We start from the raw sequence: 14,646 nt of genomic DNA, 5'->3' as shown, positions 1-14,646 counted from the left end.
TGGTCACGTCTCTCCAAACCTTTTTTAAAATACACCTTATATACCTTAAACATGTTTAAAATGTCCATAAGATGTTATTAACAAACAGAGTCTTAAATGCAAATTTTTTTAATTAAAAATACCACCATCAGCTGAGAAGTAGAGGAAGTAGAAATAACAACAACAACAACGATGAAAGACGCTTCAGAACAACCGAGAACTAGTATGGAAGAACATCAAAGCAAAGTTAATTTATTTTTTCTTAAATGAGAAGCTCAAAGCGTCCTGGTTATGCCTGAAAGAAAAACCACGTCAACACTGAAATGAGTCATTTTAGACTTGTCGCGTTTAAATGGCTCACTGCCACGAGACAATATTCAATTCTCCTGAAGAAAAGCACAGACGGCCTTTTCTCTCATTTTTTTGAGAACATAATAGAGCTTTGAACATGAAAAACATTTCAGACTCGCCATTTTAATTTGCCATGTAAATTAGCCCGATGATGGGTTCCATCTTTGAAACCACAAAATACGCAGCCTCCATTTTCTCGCTTCCCCACTGTTCCCCCCCACCCCCCGTCATGAAGCAGCTGAATGACGGGGGGGAAAAAAATCTCATGAAAGAAATCTCAAAAAAATCTCAACGAGTCACCGATGAGTCATTCAGTCCCGTCTCATGCCGAGATGTTGCATTGGTTGATTTTTTGTACTGCTTGGCAACAGTCGACCCACCTCCCTGTGGTCTACACCTGTCCATACGATTCGACTGGGATGCAAATGTATAGGACGTGCTGTAAAGTCTGTTAAACAACTTCTGTGCAGCGCATCCAAGTTACACGCTGTGAAGTTTACCTTCATACGTCTTCAGTAACTTATCCGTCTATTTATTTCTACTTGGAACTGATTTGCACGAGTAAAAAAACTACCACATTATCACAGCTTACAGGACACCCGGAAGCATTAACTGACTTATACAAAGCCAAAGTGCAAGATGTACTGTAATCCACTCGGGTTTTCCCAGCGTCTCCTCCAGTTGGACATGGCCAGATGATGTCATACCAAGTGATGGCCAATGAAAGGGCGGACGCCACCGCTGACCCGACTGTCTGCTCACCAGTACGTTTTCTACTAGTTGCCACTTTGTCATGCAGAGGGATGAACAACCATCCTCACTCACTTTTAGCGACAGATCATGGGTCACCAGTCAGCCTAGTGAGTCTCTGAACTGTGGGTGGAGCCGCGCAGACAAAGCCCAGGTTGGTAATTCAGTGGTCATTTGATTTGTTAGGAGGGTGGAGGATTTTGAGATCATTTGGATAGAACTGCACACCATCAAAGCTGAGTTCCCAAGCGTTCCAGTGCAGTGTCTAACAGTGTTACCTTCATAACGCTTATCCAAGATCTTGCAAGACACTTAATCCACGTCGCAGGAGCCCCTTATTTTATTTCCTGTCGCTCGATAGCATCGGGAACAACTCACGGCTCAAATCCTGCACACTCACCTTCCTCTTATCACATCCAGCCGCGCTGTGTACCTGAAAAATGTGATGCCGATAAATTTGAAGCATCACTGTAGCCCCCCTCCCTTCCCTGCCATTCCTGTCGGGAGGGGGAAGCTCTGGTGACGGGCGGGAGACGATCCGGGCAAGGAGCCTCCTGTATGTGTGTGTGTGTGCGCGTGTGTGTATTACCTGAAGTGGGCGACTTGCTTCTCTCCATGTCGATGGACTGCTGGTTGTCGGACAGCTCGGTCAGGCCTGACGGAGGCGACCAGAGGGGAGAAGGTCAACAACAGGCACCCAGTCAGATCAGTTCAAGTTCTTTTTGTTTCAGTCGTAAACACAATACAGAGGTCAGCTCGGTTATTGTCAGCCACCCGCGACTCCAAGGAAGAGGTTTTAGTACGAATGATTGCTTGGTCACACCTTTCTGAGGCGTACAACAATTCAATTTTGCTCGAAAAACTCTGTGATGTGGATGTTTTCATCTCTTCTTTTGGCTTCCAGGAGTCCAGCGGCTGAACCCTGATGGGACCTGCACCGCACTCTACGCAGTAAACATACTTGCTCTTGGATCTCCAACCTTGACCACTGGTCCATCTGCAGCGTGCAGTGCAAATCCCATGACAGAGTCAACGTTACAAAACAGGACGGCGTCACACCTCATTAGGACCGGATCACATGCACTGGGCAGAACGAGACGCTTCTGCCCAGACTGACGACAGGCGTCGGGCTTTTGTGAGCATTAGCAGCTGACTCATCACGACTGAAAAAGCTTCTGCTCAATGGAGGCAGTGGCTTGGAGTGGAGCTGGCGGTAAATCTTCGCACTTGTCTTTGAATTTTAGCAGCTCAGTGAAATGATTTGAGGCGTTTGAAGCCAGAAATTCAGATTTAGTTTTGTTTTGAAATTGCCACCTAATTAAGCTCATCTTTCCAGGCTCAGAGGATGAAAGATGCTTCATCCAACCCATAATAGCTGTGCCTGAAGAGACCAATATAATTGAATTTTTACACTGTCTCACAGGCAGAGGACCGTCTCTCCTTTCTGCCCAAAGACGAACTGTCAGACATGAGTGGAAGACGTCACTTCCAGTCATCTCGTCCGGTTTGTCTCCCTTGTGTTAGTTCACACCACCAACCCAGGCCCCTGTTGTTCTGATGCCCCAATCCCAACCAGATCCACGGCACACAAACACAGGGTCCCCCATACCCCACCCCTCACCCCCAGCCTTGATGAGGAAGGCTCGACTTACTCTGATAGGATGTACGGATCCTTTTCTTTGAATCTGAATAAAAGTTAGACAGGCCACGCATGCAAAACTCTGTCAGGCAGGCAGGCCCGCATGCCCACACCAGCAGCCACAGAGTCACCGAAGGGTGGGAGGAAGAGGGAAGGGGGAGGGAGGGAGGAAGTGGCGAGAAAGGGACGAATGGAGTGAAAGTATGAACGTGTGTTTGGCAGATTTGAGGGATGAAATGGGAGGAGGGAGGTTGCAGGGGGGAAATAAGAGGGAGCATGTGATGTGGAGGTAAAGCAAGAGATGGAGGGGAGATGTTTCAGGAGTGAGTTGTGTTAAGGGCAGAGGGGAGGAAGGGAGGGAGGGAAAAGGTGAGGAAAGGGAGAGAAGAAAAACACAGAGACTTAGAGTGGAAAAAAAATAGGTGAGAGCAAGCAGCAACCGAGTTAGTGTTGGGGGAGGACGGGCAGAAACGCTAAAACCTGCAACTGCTGCAGAGGAGCTGACTGGTCACTGTACCTACTGCTCTGGTAGCAAAAAAATAAATAAATACAGTGATGCTGTATTAACTAGGCAACAGGGTTACACTGTACCTGTAGTGCCTAGCAAGGTTTTTTTTTTTTTTTAATTACTATTCATAAGACACACCCTCAAAGACAAGTTAGCAACACTTTATCAATGAATACACTAAATTTGACTTGAGACACGTACATGTACATGTGCGCATAGTGCAGACTTACAAATGTGTCGTGACAACAGCTAAAAACGTAGCAAAAGGGACAGAGGGGTATTTCTAAAAAGCAAATACTGTAAAAAAAGAATAAAACTGGGTCCACCAGTTTTGAAAATTGAATCATTTCTCATTTTTTTGGTGGGGGTTGGGAGGTATCGCATTGAATTGCATGAAAGGGAACAAGGTCATGATACCACCACCTACGGTCCAGAAAAAAGTCTTGCAGTTTCTATCATTCCCCTCCTTAAATCTCTAATTTGACCTCAGAGCACACAAAAAATATTTTTATGAAACAGGAAGTTGGCAGAACTAAAGTGCCAGTTGATAAATGCACTCACGCAACAGAGAGGCGGCTCTGCTTCAACACGTCTCTTTCCACGAGTTTCACACACAGGCAGTGCATTTACAGCTGCCGCACTTTGGGGAATTATGTCATAAAACGGCTTAAAGGGACCTTGGACCTCTAAAATATTAAACTGGTGGAGCTGCTAAAGCTTCAAAATCTGAGGTGAGTTGAGAGTTGGGGTAGGAAGGGGAAAAAAAAGAAGGGTCTTTAAAATGGCCATTTCATATTGGTGTGTAATGTTTTAAGAGCGGCTGGGTGTATGAAAAGAGGCTTGGGAGGCCGTCGGCGGCCGGGGGGGGTAAGTGGCAAATAAGAAGGAGGCGTGGGGTCGGGAGGAAGACAGGACCTCTGTGGCGTTGGACTACAGAGCTACGCTCAAGCAGGACTTGGAACAGAGAGAACAGAGATATCAAAAAACGACAACATGCACAGTAATGCTGATGCGGAATGACATAACATGCGCTGGGTGTCTCGGTGCAGCTCTGAGACAGGCACGCTGAGATGGGCGGGTGTTTTTAGTGCCGAGTCGTGTGAGAGATGTGAGTAAACAGAGGAGAGCGGGATAAGATTAGACTGAAGCAGCTTTCCCTGATTAGCCTGCATGCTAACTCAAATCAATGTCTGAGGTTTGTGGTGTTTCTTTTTTTTTTTTCTTTTTTTCAAGAATGAAACCAAATGGAACAAAGTCACTTCCAACTGCATTGGTTTCAAAATACACTTTCACACATTCCAAGTCTGTTTCACCGACAGACAGTGGATGCGTCACGGTGAATTAGCCCGAGTTTGAGTCATTTCTAAAGGATTTTGTCTGGTCTACACCACACCAGGGGTAGTTTGATCTACCGTACACATTGTTCATACTGCTGGAGTCTTTATGGACGAAATGGAAGGATTGGAAACAAGATATGCTGGCTTAGACAACAGGGTTTGGTCAGTGGTGGGACTTCAGCCTTGATGCAGTTATTTCCTACAATGCCTCTGATGCGTGGCGACAACAACAGCCCACCGAACGCTAATAGTGAAAGCCACTTTTTTTTAATCCTCGAGAGGACCTGAAATGCCTCTAATATTTAGTGGCGCCATTTGGCTGATTAAACGACATCGATCAGTCCAAAGGCTGAGTATTGATCAGTCGCGGTGGAAAATAAAATTAAGCCAGATGCATTGCTAATGCGGGTCACTCCTGAACACAGATGGGCTTTCCCTGGAGCTGGGCTTGCACCACTACACCGCTTGGCCTGATTGTGAGGCGCTCGTCTTTCTTTCCCACGTAGACAACGCAAACGCTTGTTTTGTGTTTTGATAATCAGGACTGTGGAGTGCGAGCCCAACCTAACAGATCAGTCCAACCTTATCGAGAAGAGCAGAGAGTGACAGTGACAGAGAGAAAGAAACAGGAAGTAGAAGGAAGAGGAACAGGAAGAGGGAAACGGAAAAATAGAAAACCAGTGCTAAAATGCCAAGTGGCAGCGTATAATGTGTGATTGCATAAGGTGTGTATGTGCATGACTGGATTCAAGTGTATGCGTGTGTGTGTGTGTGTACGTGCGCGCCTACACATTCGCCTTACCTGACGTGGACTGGCGGTTCCTGCGGGGCGAGCGTGTCAGCCGCTGGTACGGGTCGGCCGTTCCGTACAAGTCCAGCGTCGACATGCACAGCAGGATGCTTTTCTGCAGGTAGTCCACCACCGCCAGGCCGTTGCAGTTGCCGAACGCCAAGCTGGATTTCCGAGGAGAGAAGAGAAGAGAAGAGCATCTTCCATTCAGAAAAGGAATTTACTCGACAAACACTCTCATACTAACGCCGACACTTTGCTATAATGACTGTCAACAAAAGGGATCTTCATCTGGCACGACCTCCTGTCGCTGTTGCTGCTGTCTTTGAACATTAAAAGCTCATTTTTCTCATAAGCCCCATCGGCCACCTGCTGACTCCGCCCGCTTCACGGCCTCTGGCTCAACTGGTCAGGCGGAACATTGCTTCTTCTGTTCGTCCAGAGACGTTCCAGTCAATCAGACGGCGAGCGATGTGAGACTGACTGCGCAGTCATGACGATTCCAAATGACAAAAAAAAAAAAAGATGTTCCAGAACGTGGCTGCCAAGTCTCTCTGTTCTCTCCCACATCCACCAGATGTCTTGCTTGGCATTACGTGACGCAGAGTCACACACTTTGGGATGATTCAGTTTGTGACGCCAGCAAACAGAATCTTCTCTGCTTCAGAAACGTTCTGTGCTTGTTGTGTGTTCTTCCTCCTTGCAAAAAAAAAAAAAGAAGCAGGCAACCGAAACTCAGGGCAAATTAAAAGATCCAGTGTGTAAAATTCTTAATGGTATTTATCGAAGCCCTGTTGTAACGTAACCATTATGAAAATCATCAATCAAGCCACATTTTACACACTGGACCTTTAAGGGATTCCTGCTGGTTCCAAAAACCTGAACCAGCGCGCACAACCTGAGGTGAGACTTACAGGCCGTAGGCGGAGTTCAAGTCCAGGCTGGTGATCTGTTGCGGAGCTTCTCCATCCACCCACAGCAGCTGGATGACCAGCTCCGCCTGGTAGCCAGGAGGGACCCGATGCATCCGGTCCTTCACCCTGAGACACGTGCAGAGGTCAGTGATGAGTCAGACTGTGTGACATAATGCACAACACCGTGCAGGTGAGAGGTGCACTGGTGAGTCGTGCGTGTAAAACAACCAGGTCAGGGCAACGCAGCGGTGCACCTGCTATCAGGTCGAGATCACAGTCTAAAATGTTAATGCAGGTTATTCATAGTGTATTCAAGTTGTGTTCTGCGAGATAAACCTTGAATGAATTCAGCGGTGGGTAATGCATCTCAGCTGATGTGTGGTATGGACTCACTATGTTGTCTGACGTTCCACGTAATATTGAATAACGACCATAAAAGATTTTCCACAAAACACTTTTTTCCACACATTGTGCAGGCTGCACCGACTGACTCAGAGATTTATCACGGTCCCCCATGGTTCACAAAGAATGACTTGATAAGTACGATATGGGGGCACATTGATCAGCATTGAAGGAAAAATTTCCAGGATTGAAATGCCGGAAAATTCCTAGACGGCAGTTTTGCCGCTTTTGTGGAGACTGAAAAAAGATAAACGGCAACAGCAGAATCGAATCCATATTCAGTGTTTACTGTAACGTGAACATTTACATCTGTCACCATCACCGCTGAAGCATTACCTCAGAGGAGAGAGGCCTTTTTCTCCCCGCTCTTGAGGGAGATTTGATAAACGTGAGGCGAGATACCAACGGCCGGCTGCGTCAAAGCGAACCCTCAACGGGGCTCTTCATCGAAGCGATCCAGGTGCAGGTGTAAAATGACGATAACCAAAACAGAGCCAAGAGATAAAATGCTCTTAAAATTTAAGTTGTATTCTGCTGCTACCAGGAGGTCTTACTTGAGACACGGCGCGCTTTCCTTGGAGCCCTCGGGTGTCCTGCTGCCGGGGCTGGCCGGGTGTTGTTGTTGTTGGTGAGGCTGGGGCGAGTGGGAGCCGGGTTCAGAAAAGCAGGGGTTGTTCTCGTTCTCTGCCGGAGAGATGACGTCTTCTGCCTCGCACTGCAGCCGCACCTCTAAGGACTGCGGACGACATGCACGGAGGAGAAAAAAATAAATAATAATATATATACTTATATAAAAAAAAAGCACGGCTATCTGCGACTTCTGCCACTCTGTGACGTGTCACTCACCACGATCTGCGTGTTGGCGTCGTACTTGCTGAAGCGGTAGAGGATGATGTGGGCGGAGATGCCCACCACGCAGAAGATGCGGCTCTGCGGGCACCAGCTGACCATCTGGACGGCGAAGGGGTCCTCCTCCACCAGTTCAGCCGCTCGACCTTCGCCCGCCTTTGGCTTCTCAAAGACTTTGGAGGTCTTCAGCTTGTAGAGCATCTGTAGTGTGACTGGTAGGACCGGAGGGGAGAAGCATCAACGGATCAGGGTCCCGGTCCAAAATTCTTCAGAAGTCACGATTACCAGCCTTTCATAGCAACAAGATGAGTCATTGTTTGTATATACTAGAAATTAGCCCTTTGTGATGTCACAGGATGATGATGAGCGTTGGTGACAACGCCCCCCCGGCCAGCCAAGGTTGTGGTCACAGTTTCAGCAGGAGGCTGTAAACAGAGGGCTAACTGCGCAGTTTCCCCAAGATTACTTCATTTTTCAGTCAACAATCCAGAGCTGTCGCTTTACTGCAATCAAGGTTAACATTCAATGAATTGTATGATGAGCAATACAAGTTTGTTAAATCCATCAGCGGAAGAAAAACAACCAATCGGATTCAAAGAGTCTCGGGCATGTGGTTACGTTTGATCGTGCGTGATGAAGAAAGATCTGGACCGCTGTCGAGTGCTCCAGAGCAGAAAATGTCAAGCCGAGAGCAGTTTTTATTTTGACAGCGCTTGTCCACGCCGCCTGAGGGGGCTTGGTTATTCATTTATTTATTTTATTTGGTTTACAAGTGGCTCAGAGCAAAACAGTCTTTTCCTGGATCCTCCAAATGAGAAGCAATGAGGAAAAAAAATAACAACTCTGGGGAAATATTGCAGAAAGGTTCCCTGCAGGTATGGAAATAGAAGCTTTCCAGTGCGTCAGCAGCCGCATGTTATTTTGGATGCAACATGCGAAACAATGATGCTGTGACGTCTTTCATTCATTTGTGCCACATATTAGCTAGCAGGATTTAACTAAGGCTGTTTCCTTCACGGACCACAGGTATCTGTTTCAATTTCCTCCCAATATATATGTATTTTTAACCAAACACACATTCTCATGCTGCTGTTTGTTTGCTTGTTAGTTTTTTTCTGTTACATGCAACCAATTATCCATTTGTGAATGTGACAACGGGCCGTGAATCTAATTTGCTTTTGTGTTCCTCATATCTCATATCAGAACATTGCTATTCATTAGCTGCTAACTCTGAGCCTGAACCTCAGGTACTGCATGATGCTGCGCGAGAACACAATTACGTGAGAGAGAGACAGAGTAGCTTTGAGACTGGACTTACTGGCAGATGCATCCCAAAACTTTATCGATCCGTCAGCGTGCCTGTGCAGAGTGAGAGAACAGCTTTGATATCCACGAAGGGAGAAATCAAGGAATTTGCCGGCCAGAATAAATACATAAATGACGACAAATCACTGGATAGTTTTTAACCTTGTTTCAGGGTGTGAACACGTTTGTCGGCAAATCATCAATTACTGCGACTGACATGTGAAAAGTCAAGATGAGTCTTGACTCCTCTGGGATGGGAAAAGATTGTGCGAGCCAAGACTGCAGGCGAGTGTGTGTGTGTGTGTGTGTGTGTGTGTGTGCAGCAGAGAGAATATCTGTGCAATGGCCTCCTTTCCAGACTGCTCCTGATATCTGTGTGAGTGTTGCCTAGGAGCGGACAGCACCCAGTGTGCACGCTTCAGAATATGTTAACATCGCTGTCAACCCCTGCACAGCTCCAGGATGTGCTGTCCCCGGTTGGAACGCAGTCAAGTCAAACATTAAAAAAAGAAAAAGACTCACGTTAAACTAAAAATACAAATCACTGTCAGTGGAAACAACTTTTGAATAGCTTAATTTTCCTTCTGTGACCGGTTCCAAGGCACCCTGAGGTTGTTTGATGGTCTTAAAGATTTTTTTTTTACTGTCAGTATTTCAGACCCTCACCCTGTGATGATGATTTCTGGGAAGGTGTGGGAGCCTAAAGTCCACGTTCCTCCGCTGACGGGCCACTCCTGACAGAGTCAGACGCACAGTGTTGACACAACAGAATCGTTTTCTGTTCTGTGAAGTTTTTCTCTCCTCCTCCCCTCCTACCTTTTGGCTGTAGCCGGTCTTCTTGTGTTTGGCTCCTATGGAGTAGAGGATGGGGATGATGTCGGGCGGACAGTCTGCGAAATATGCCGTGCAGGTGACAGGAGACTCATGGACGTCCATGGGGTAGGGGTTCTCGAAGACGGGGAAGCTGCAAGATGCATAAGAAGCAGTGAGTCTGGCACCTCAGGCTGCAGGAGGCCCGAGTGAGCCGCTTCAAAACCTCATCCTGGCTTTACAGCCCAGCAGCGATACACAACACCTCTAGCTTCAAATCTCTTCTTTTATTTATTTAGTTATTTTCCACATTGATAATTTATAAACCGCACTCCAATGCAGGTATAACGAGAATTATTGACGTATAAGGTGCATTTGTATCTGCACCGCCTGTTTTTTTCTTTTTTTCTTGTTTAATTTTTAACATGAATCTATTTTTTTTCACATATTAATTCCGGGGAAGGACTCATGGAAAGCATTTCATTACAAGACGAGGCAAAGTTTAATAGGTGCTGCTTCTATTTGCAGCCAGCAGCAGTTCCACGCTGCTGTGGGCGCAATAACATGAAGCAGATTTTTATTGGAGGTCGGCCTGGATGGGCGAGACTTCAGAGTTAAAAGCAGAGCAATCCAGTTGCCACGCATGGCTGTGAGCTTTTAGCAGAAAATATAATACAGCTACTTGCCCAAAAAACAAAAACTAAGAGGTTTGCGTGTGAATGTGAATTGTAATAGAATTATAGAGGTAAAAAAAATATGGAGATTGACCCATTTTCACTCAATTGACAGCCAGTCTACAAACTGGAAGTGTCAACAGAGGCATCCTGGAATGACTTAAAAAACGACATCAGGATATATTTATAAACTTTAATCAGGACGCTTAATGAAGTGGGTTACCTCATTAAAGCTCCTCTCACTGCGGGGCTAAATCTTTTCAGTGTTTGAGCCTCCGGTGTCAATCTGTCCTTCACTCCCCTCCAATATATTGACAACAAGGTGGCTGGACTGCAGAGCTGAAGTCTTTAAACAGAACAGCGTCTCTCCTCTGCCTCTCTGCCTCACTCTGAGTGACACCGGCTATTCTTCACACCGCTCACATTGTTACGTACTTGCCCTGCGTCAGATCCACCACGATGAAGTCCTTCTCCAGCAGCACCACCACCGCGTACGGCTCCTGGACCTCTGTAACACACACACAGGGATTTGAGCAGTGGAACGGCGTCGCATGAGTGTGTGTATGTGTGCGTGTGCGTGTCCACACGCACCGTTGTTGTACGGAGTCTCGCACAGTGCCATGAAGTCCACGATGGGGTAGTCCATCTCCAGCACGGTGATGGCCTTGCCGTGCATGATGGTGAGCGTGTGCCGCCGGCCCGCCTTGTCGTACGAGAGGCCACCGGAGAAGATGATGAAAGGCTCGCTGTGGCGGAGAGAGGAGCAGCGAGGCCAAGGTTGAAGGTGACACTCGTAAACACACGGATGTCCGACGAGCAGAACGAGTCAAACTGTGTCTTTGCACAGTCCACGTGAGAATATTGACGATCTTTTGTTTTTGCTGTGAATGTCTGAGTACTTGGAAAAGAGTGAAAAAAGGATTCATTGACTGTGAGAGTTGGAGCACGGAGCCGCACCTGTTCCTGCATGTCTTGTACTCCACTTTGAGGATGGGCTTACACGACTCCTTCTTTCCATCCTTCTGGATCTTCCCTGGGTCACAGAAATGGCAAAGACATGGACAAAGTGTGAAGACTGAGTCCCATTCGTAGATGTTTTTCTCTTGGTTTGCTTTTCACTTCAGTAGTCTTTAGGTCAAGTCAAGTTAAAGTCCTTTTACATGTGTTCCTGGTTTTAATAAGCCCAGTGAAAACACTTATGTTGCAACATGTAGCTTCCAGATTCGAGAGGCTGATTCGGACGTTTAAATGCTTGAGAGCTTCTGTGACTGCTGCCGATGACACTCCTCTCCTCCTGATTGGATTTAAGTCTGTTAAGTCCTTTCAGAGGCCCCTCCTTCATTTCTCTCACTCTGTGCGACAACCCAACACGTGACAAATGTGCCACATAATCGCTGAAGAGCCTCGAGCGCCGCGCTCTGACATTTGCAGCTCAGACTTCCTGTTTGGTGATAACTCAGGCCCTGAATGGGAGGTGATGACAGCACACTGCCAGCGCAGGTCAGCGGGACAGAAGCCACACAAACACCTCCAGAGACTGATTGTCAAATGGAGCAATTTTTCACAAGAAATCCAAGCAGTAATTCAAATTCCAAAGTCACTCCAAATCCTGGGTGAATCAATCATTCTGCATCAAAGCTCTTTAGTTTCCTCCTCATTAACTGGAGGTTTAATCTTTCCTGCTGAGTGATCTCAGCAAGACATGATCAAAGTTTTTTTTTTGCATTTGGAAATCATTTGAGGGAGTTTTTAGGCTCTCACCATGTGGGAAGGTGACCTGGAAGGGCTTGGTGGTGTTTCTGAGGTTCCACATGGTCAAGCTGCCGTCCGAGTGGCTGCACATGAACTGCTTGCCTTCGTGATGCCAGCCCACTGAGTGGATGGCCTGCAAGCACACGGCGCAAAAGAGAATTACATGATCACAGCTTTAAAGACACACATTAAAAATAAAATCACTGTGTTTCTACCAGCCAATGGAACAAACCTGAAACCTTCATCTCTTGAGTTTATCTGAAGCTCCAGTGAGTTTGTTTGCTTGTTGCTGCTTCAAATGTGGAAGTTAACAGTCGGTGAATTATTTGTTTTTATGAAATGTACGAAATATAACAGCCTCTTCCATTTTCCACCTACACCTGACTGAGTTGATGAAATCAAAGTATTCCATTGTTGAGTGGTGACCATGCAGTGTCAGTGCCACATTTTAGACATAAAAACAAAAAAGGTTTTTATTGTGTTTTTTTTTTGTTTTGTCTGATGAATTCATTCTGTACCCAAAATTCCGGTTCTTAACAAATCACCTCCAAAACCTCACGCTATAATCAGCCGTCAACACCTGTGCTGTAGCGCAACATGTTCAAAAATAAAAGGCGGCTATTTGTTACTCGGCTTCCGAAACGGTCTCCACAGCTGTGGCTGCCAGCCTTTGTTTCTGTAAAGCAGTGAAACATTTTTGAAAAATATGTTGATGTCTCTTTGTGCACACAATGATTTATTTATTTATTTATTTTTTTTTAAAGTAGTCCTCTGCTCAATCAGGGAGATAGAAACAGCTGCAGGAACACAAAAGCCAAACACCTGGACTGATTTCTGGTGGTACCGAGGCTCAACTGCAGCCACGTTCGGCTGATGCTGCCATCTGAGCTGCCAGGAGACAGACTGCTGCGAGCCCGGCCGGCCTCCTCCAATTACTCTGCGTCGTGTTCAAAAGGCAAAGTCGTTGACTGGAAGGAAATTTGGCACGGCGACGTGGCAGCGACTGACAAACACGTCTGTTGGACGATCAAAAAAAAAGTTGCAACCAAAATATCTGCAGGAAATAAATGTGTGTTTCAAAAGAGATGGTCTGTTATGTGACGCAATTAAAAAAACTCAAGTTTCAAAATGTAACCCATGTATCAATTCTTTCTCTACGACACTACAAGTTCTCATCTGCTCCGTTATCTTCCTGCTCCCCGCTGCTCCAACCATGAATCCCTACGCAGGTCTGAGAAATCAAACGGAATATCTATGAATATTTGAAGAAGAAAAATAAAAAAAACAAAACAAACCAGAAAGCCAAAAACAGCAAAAAAAAAAAAGAGAGAAAAGAAACAACCTTGATGTGAGAGTATCACCAATGGCGGTCGAAAGGAAATAAGTTTTCACCTGCTCTCACTTCAGACGCCCAGAGTCGGAGTATGCAAATGATCAAGTGTCACGACAAATGTTAAAGAAAGCAAAGGCAGCTAATTAGAGCGCGGGATTCATGTTGGTGCTTCTTTGCATGGAAGCCTGACACGCCGGATCAAACGTTCCCCAAAATCCTTTGCATCTGTTTCATGTATCCGCCTGTTTAAAAGGCCAAACGATGGCTTTTTTTTTTTTTTTTTTTTGAGGGGGAGGCAAAACTCGAAAAGAGTTGATTGGGTGAAGTGTCAGTGATTCACATCAGTCTCACTGTGAGTTTGCGGTAGTTTTAGTGGCAGCAGTGGTATTAATTCCCTCAGAGCAGCTTGTGATGGTAGCCAACTAGCTGCAGAATCAACAGAGTGAATTCTTTCTCCTTATTTTGGTCTAGTTCACTATATCTAGAAAACTGGGGAAAATTCAGTCTTCCTAATTTGGAAGTTATTATAATAAACTCAATTACTTCTTTTAACAGTGTTGGAGGGTAAAGGGTTGCAACATCTTGACTTGAGAGCAGCTCGACTCCATCCAGAACTAGTTGAGATCTTCACCAGTCCAGTCCCCCAACACCATTCAATACCGACCCGTCCTAATGCAGCTGAATTCCAGTAAAGTGATTTTTTTGCTCTTCTCTCAGTCATCAGATCAGCAGAAGCTGGCCTGAGAATTTGATTCTGGGAGCGTGAACTGGAGCTCACCTCATCGTAGTAGATTCTGAAGTCGGCCTTCTTGACCCGCAGGTCCCACTGTACGATGGTCCCGCTCTCGAAACCAACTAGCAGCTGAGTGAGAAGAGGGGGTGGGGGAGGGGTGGAGATAAGGGGGGTCATTTTATCAGAGATATTTCCAACCGCCTGCAGTGAGATGATGCTGAAGCCCAGTCACTGAAAAGTGCTGATGTAATTTACATAATGACCCCCCCCCCCACTGGTCATGGAGTGCGAGAAGATCTTTCTTCTTCTCCGCCTCTCGCTGGCTCAGTCCTCCAATCATTAGCCCAAAATCATTCAACGTGGGCTTTTTTTTAATTCTGCACTGCTGACTGTATAATGAGACAGTTAAATACACACCATCAGATTTAGTGACTTACACTCGTGCACGCTCACACACACACACGCACGCACACACCCACACACCTACATACATACACACCAAAGGAAACGCCTATATAAA

The 14,646-nt window shown here is 46.2% G+C and overlaps 1 protein-coding gene across 1 annotated transcript in view; it reads right to left on the bottom strand.

Annotated features, from left to right (window-relative positions):
* Window positions 1–14,646, bottom strand: part of LOC142897769 (uncharacterized) — a 108,372-nt gene that overhangs the window by 30,931 nt on the left and 62,795 nt on the right. Inside the window, exons 7-20 of the mRNA XM_076040320.1 lie at window positions 14,172–14,255; window positions 12,070–12,193; window positions 11,266–11,341; window positions 10,900–11,054; window positions 10,744–10,816; window positions 9,641–9,788; window positions 9,491–9,558; window positions 8,838–8,878; window positions 7,517–7,731; window positions 7,225–7,406; window positions 6,269–6,394; window positions 5,367–5,518; window positions 2,733–2,801; window positions 1,670–1,735 (exon numbers count right to left, since the gene is read on the bottom strand). Of these exons, the coding sequence (XP_075896435.1) occupies window positions 1,670–1,735; window positions 2,733–2,801; window positions 5,367–5,518; window positions 6,269–6,394; window positions 7,225–7,406; window positions 7,517–7,731; window positions 8,838–8,878; window positions 9,491–9,558; window positions 9,641–9,788; window positions 10,744–10,816; window positions 10,900–11,054; window positions 11,266–11,341; window positions 12,070–12,193; window positions 14,172–14,255 (1,579 nt within the window). The remainder of the gene's footprint in view (window positions 1–1,669; window positions 1,736–2,732; window positions 2,802–5,366; window positions 5,519–6,268; window positions 6,395–7,224; window positions 7,407–7,516; window positions 7,732–8,837; window positions 8,879–9,490; window positions 9,559–9,640; window positions 9,789–10,743; window positions 10,817–10,899; window positions 11,055–11,265; window positions 11,342–12,069; window positions 12,194–14,171; window positions 14,256–14,646) is intronic.

The sequence above is a fragment of the Nelusetta ayraudi genome, unplaced genomic scaffold, assembly GCF_046127955.1.
Source record: "Nelusetta ayraudi isolate G7.1 ecotype Tasmania unplaced genomic scaffold, CSIRO-AGI_Nayr_v1 ptg000060l, whole genome shotgun sequence".
Classification (NCBI taxonomy): Eukaryota; Metazoa; Chordata; class Actinopteri; order Tetraodontiformes; family Monacanthidae; genus Nelusetta; species Nelusetta ayraudi.
Note: the sequence above shows the minus strand (reverse complement) of the source record. Positions and strands in the feature narration are given on the sequence as shown.